At 52.8% G+C, this 5,387-nt stretch overlaps 1 gene segment (V, D, J or C); it reads left to right on the top strand.

Annotated features, from left to right (window-relative positions):
• Positions 1-1,891: 1,891 nt before the first annotated feature.
• On the top strand, positions 1,892-4,377 carry LOC115915955 (the record flags this gene model as incomplete). The annotated part of the segment is given in 4 exon segments: positions 1,892-1,934; positions 2,370-2,682; positions 3,245-3,315; positions 4,278-4,377. Coding segments are annotated over 4 exon segments (527 nt in total), but the record flags the coding sequence as incomplete, so codon positions are not given.
• Positions 4,378-5,387: the final 1,010 nt, after the last annotated feature.

Genomic DNA, 5,387 nt, shown 5'->3' with positions numbered 1-5,387 from the left:
GCATTAGGAAGGGCATTGCCAGCAGGGCAAGGGAGGTGGATCCACATTCTTCACTGTGATGCCAAGCGCGAGGACAAGAGGCAAAGGGCAGAAAATGATGCAGAGGAAGTTCCACCTCAGTCTAAGGTCAGAGCTTTGCACTGTGATTGACTGTGCACAGGAACAGATGGCCCAAAGAAATTGTGGAGTCCATTGGGAGATATCCCAGAACCATCTGGTTGCAATCACGAGCCATGTGCTCTGGGATGACTCTGCTTGAGCAGGGAGGTTGGAGCAGTGAGCCCCTGAGGTCCCATCTTAGCTGGCCCATCCCATGACTCTGTCCTGCATAACACACAGCCGTGCACAGCCCAGGCCTGCTCAGGGCACTCCAGGTGCTTCCCACCCTGCACATTCCCATGCTGATGTCCCAGCTTCCCAGGACCTAAACACAGGGCCCCACACAGCAGCCATGCCTGTTCAACATCACTGACTCCTCCAATCCTGTGTCTTCTGCAAGGCTCCCCATGCCCTGCCCTGCCCTCTGCTCACCCCAGGCAATTGCAGACCCTTTGCATGGACACATCAGGCACAGCCTCCTCTCTGCTGGAGTGCTGCTGCTGCTGCTGCTGCTGCTGCTGGGGGGCAGGATTTGGGGGTTCTCCAAAGCAGCCCAATCTCTTTGCTTTTTTCTCCCAGTTCTTTTGAGGAATCTGGGGTCTTCCCTGAATCTTCTCTAGGCAGCCTGGGGAAATGAATGCAATGGGACACACTGAGACCTGCAGCAGAGGGTTTGGGAGGAGCTGCAGGCATTGCTGCTCTCCTCTGCTGACAGGACACAGGGGAACATCTTCACTGCAAAGCCCTTCAGAGCCCCGGGCAGTCGCATCACTTGATGTCCTGCATGGGCCAGCCTCACCCTGCTGTGCACACAGCCCAGCACGGATGTGCAGAGTCTCTGCCACAGCTCTGTGCCCAAACTCAGGGCACACAACCTACGAGTGTCTCTTCCTGCCTACAGGCATTTCCCACTGCCTTGGGCAGGGGAGCAAGGCTGTGTGGACACAGAGAGAAGAGGACATGGTTTTCTCCAGCTTTGTCCATTTGTGTCCTGGTGCTCTTTTGCAGAGTGCTGCAATAGAGAGGCAAGGATTATCTCTGTTCTTCTCTGGCATGGAGAAGGTCAGGGTGTGTCAGCACATCCTGTGGGGCTCACCCTTCTCCTCAGAAATCTCTCTGAAGTGAAGTGTCTCCCAAAGGATGATCTGAGTGCAGAAGCAAAGGCAGCCTGTTCTCTCCTTGGGATTCCCCTCTGGAGTCAGAGAAGAACAGCTACAGAACTATTCTCTGCCAGGCTCCAAGACACACCAGCTCTGCAGCTCAGCAGCTTCTCCCATACCTGGAGAACACATCAGGCCTGACTGGGAGAAGCAGAGATTCCACATTGCAGCTTGCAGGGCTGGGACTCTGTGAGTGTGAGGGAGGCTAGGGAGGAGACAAACAGCGGGACACAGACACAAACATGCATTCCTGAGATCTCCTTGTGTTCCCATCAATTTCTGCCACTTGGTGCATTCCTGTGCACACACTCAGGCTGCCACACAGCCCCATCCTGCTCCTTGAAAGCTCTGAGCTATGGCACCTACTGAAGTGCCACCTGCTCTTGCACAGCCACGCTCCCACAGAGCAGGAAGCCAGAGGAGCAGGGTACAAGCACCTCATGACTGCCTGCAGGTGTCATTCCCCACCGTTGCTGGGCAGCCAAGAGCCTTGGTGACATTTCAGAGCCCCGCTCCCTCCCCTGCCCACGCACAGAGAGACGTATCTCTTCCTCTGCACCTCTCCTCTTTCCACACCTCTGTGTCTGTGCTGGCACCAGGGGCAGGTGGCTGGAAGGAGGGGGCCTTTCTCCATGGATTTCCACCGCTTCCTTGTGGCCATGCTGCTCCCTGTGGGTGAGTGGGCATTCCCTTTGTCCTGATCAGCTGCACTGGAGCTGCTGCTGCATCCTCAGCTCTGCTCCCAGTTGCTGGCACTGCCCCTTCCCCAGGGATTCCAGGGCAGGGGTGGGCAATGAACCAGGTGAGCCTTTCCACCAGCTATTGCATCAGGAAACCCTGCAAAGCCAAATTTTTTTACCTGCCCCATTTTAATACTTCATTTTAGAGTACCAAAGTCATTATTTCTCAAAACAGATTCACTGTTGCATTTGAATGTTGGTTTGTTTGGGGATTTTTGGAACCTATGTATCTTTTTTATAGAAGCTGGGTCACTGCCCCATAGCTTTCTGAAATCCTGGTGTCATTCCATTCATGAGATACTTCAAGGATTTGTATTTTTGTCCTCTTCAATGCATTTCACTTCCCACCTTTCATCTCCTGTCTCTCCAGGCTGGGCCCTTCAGCAGTCACCAGATACACTTGTCCGGGTGGGAGACACCGTCACTCTGCAATGTTCTGCATCAGGGAAAACATTTGTAACCATGTACTGGTACAAGTTACCCATGGAGAAGGATGCCAGAATGCAGTTGGTTGTATATTCAGTAGAAGGTGGCAAAGCAGATCTTGAGAAGGAATTCCAAAATCGCTTCCAGAGCAATGGCACTAGGAACAACCATTTAGCTGTGAAGATACAGCATGCCCTACTCAATGACACAGGCACATATTTCTGTGCTGAACAAGATCCACAGTGACTCAAAGGCTGGTGCAGCACAGCACAAACCTTTCCAGGCAAACAGGGATCTGCCTCCAGCACACACTGAGCCCTGTGTTTGACAGAGCCCAGTTTTCTTACTTGCCCCCAGCTCTTCAGGTAAAACACAGTATGACAGTCTGTCCATCTGTCCATCTATCTGCCCATCTGTCTGTCTTTAGCTTGGTCTCTAGCTGCTTTTCTATTCTTTTCCATCCCTGAATCACCTTCTCACTCTCGTTTCTTCTTGTCCTCACTGTCTCACCTCATTCTCTGCCCTTTCTCTCTGTCCCTGTGACCATTCCTCCCTGTATTCTCACACATTCCCCCTTCCAATTTCCTCTTCCCTTCTTCCTCCATCTCTCCTTCCTTACAATCTGTTACATCAATTCATGGCCAGGGAAGCAGGGATGTGGAATAGTTCACACAGTGCATTCCCTCTCCACCAGCTGGAAAGACAAAGCCCACTGGTCCTTGGCCCCACTGGTCTGCAGGGAATCGACACACAGCCCAAGTTACACACCTACCCTGAGGCCTGAGCTCTCTGATGTTTGAGAATTGTCCCTGCCCACAGCAGGAGACTGCCCAGGTGAGCCACAGAATGTCCCTGGTGACCAGGACAAGGACCAGGAGGAAGAAATCCGAGTGGAGTTTTCAGCAGGGGTTGTTGGTGTTTTTGATAATCTTGTCTGGCCCATCCACTACATCTCCTGCTGCTTGCTGCAAGTCACAAGGGCTGCCCTGACCTGCTTATTCCTCTTTAACTCCACATTAAAACAGAGCACAAGGGCCTAGGGGAATCCTCACCTAAATGTTCATAATCCATCAAGAAGAGACGCTGGGAATTTCTTGCTGCAGTGTGAAGCACAGGCTTGGTCAGGGGAGCTGCAGCTCATGCCATAGCAGTGGGGACATGGAGATGCTGTCTGGTGCTCAGGTCCTTGTGGTTAAAGCCCAGTCAGCTGCTGGGTGTTCCAGGCACTCCCTCACCACCCCCTGCCCTGGTGGGATGGGAAAAAGGGCAGAACTGGCAGGTTGAGATCCAAACAGAGCAATAATATGAGAAAACAACAAGGAAAAGAGACAGAAATAAAAGCCAAGTAAATCCATGGGATGCAGAACAGTATCACTCAGCACCCACTGACCTGGTGCCCCGCCTGTCCTTGAGCACTGACAGGCAGCACCTGGCCAGCTCTCCTTTTTCCATTCTGAGCATCAGGCTGAATGGGAGGAAATGTCCTTTTGGCCACTTTGGGTCAGCTTCCTGTGCACCTTCTCTCTGACAAAGACCTGGATTTGGGGCAAGCAGTGCTTAACTACAACTGACACTCTGTTATCACCATTATCTCATGGTGAATTCAGAACACAGCACTGTGCCACAGTCTGCACTGGTTGATCCTGTCTCCTGCTTAGCACTTGCATTAGCAGTTTTCCTCAGGACTTCCATGGGAATTTCTCCTTCAGTCAAACCCTGAATTGGATGACACCTCACGAGCCTTCTCCTTCCCAGCGTTATGAGACAGAATTTCCACCAGGGATTCTAGCCCATTTCCAATTGTTTCTCCTTCCCTACTGCCAGCCAGAGCATTAGGCACAGGAAGGAGAAGGATGAGGAGCAAGCAGACCTCGTCAGAATGGCCTGTCACTCCTTCCCTGTGTCCCTTTCACCCCTTGCCACTGTCCCAGATGTTATTTATCCCTGTGCTTGTCGGGATTCCCAGCTATCCCATGCAGATTTTGTGCCATGCAGCAGGGGACATGTGGATTTTCTCCAGAGCAGAAACACCTGAGGGTGCAGTGGAGAGGCTGCAGTGGCCTGGGTCTCCTCAGCCTGTGAGCAGAGCAGCACAGAGGCGTCCCTGGCAGAGCAGGAGTGAATGCAATTGCACTGCACAGCTGCTTTCTACACCCCAGGGCTCTCACTGCCTGAATCCCAGGGGCAGCCTCCACACGCCACTGGAGGACAAGCTCAGTCCTGCCAGGAAAGCAAATCTCCTTGCAGAGGCCAATTGTCAGGGCAGAGGGGACAATGACACAGATGCTCTCTGTCATTGCCTTGGGTTCCCAGGCAGCCAATGCCTTCTGTCATTTCCTGGCCAGCCCCAGCCCGAGATGTCTCACCCTCACTCACTGCTCCCTCTGCACAAACCTTTGGGCAGCTACAAGAGGCACGTTGCTGAGAGGCCAGGGCCTTTCCCCCATGGTTCCCTGCTGTTTCTTTGTGGCCATGCTGGCCCCTCTGGGTAAGTGAACTCAACCCAGCCCTGAGCACCTGCACTGATCCCGCTGCTGCTCTCCCAGCTGTGTAGCCAGTTCCTGGCACTGCTTCATCCTGCAGAGCTTTCTGCATGGAGGATCAGCAGTGAATGTGGTGGCCATGGGAATCCCTGAATCTTCTGCAATGGCCATCTATTTGTCATGCTTTGTGCAGCCCGTAGATGGTTCCTGGTTTTGGACTCAAACTGCCCAGGAATGCACCTTGCCTATGGAGGAGAGATTGGAAATTCACCTGCTGATCTGAAGAGCTGTCCCATGCCTTGAACTGCTCCCTTGGCTGCCATATTCCTTCTCACCCTTTTCCCTACCAACTCATAGTGCCTAGTTGAGATTTTTCCCATTTTTTCCTCCTCCTCACTGCTCCTACTTTTCCTTTCCAGTGTTAGCCCTGGAACAGTCTCCAGACATAGTGATCAAGGAAGGCCAGTCTGTGAATCTGG

Source organism: Camarhynchus parvulus, unplaced genomic scaffold (assembly GCF_901933205.1).
Source record: "Camarhynchus parvulus unplaced genomic scaffold, STF_HiC, whole genome shotgun sequence".
NCBI classification, from domain to species: Eukaryota; Metazoa; Chordata; class Aves; order Passeriformes; family Thraupidae; genus Camarhynchus; species Camarhynchus parvulus.
This window is presented reverse-complemented; position numbering and strand designations above follow the sequence as displayed.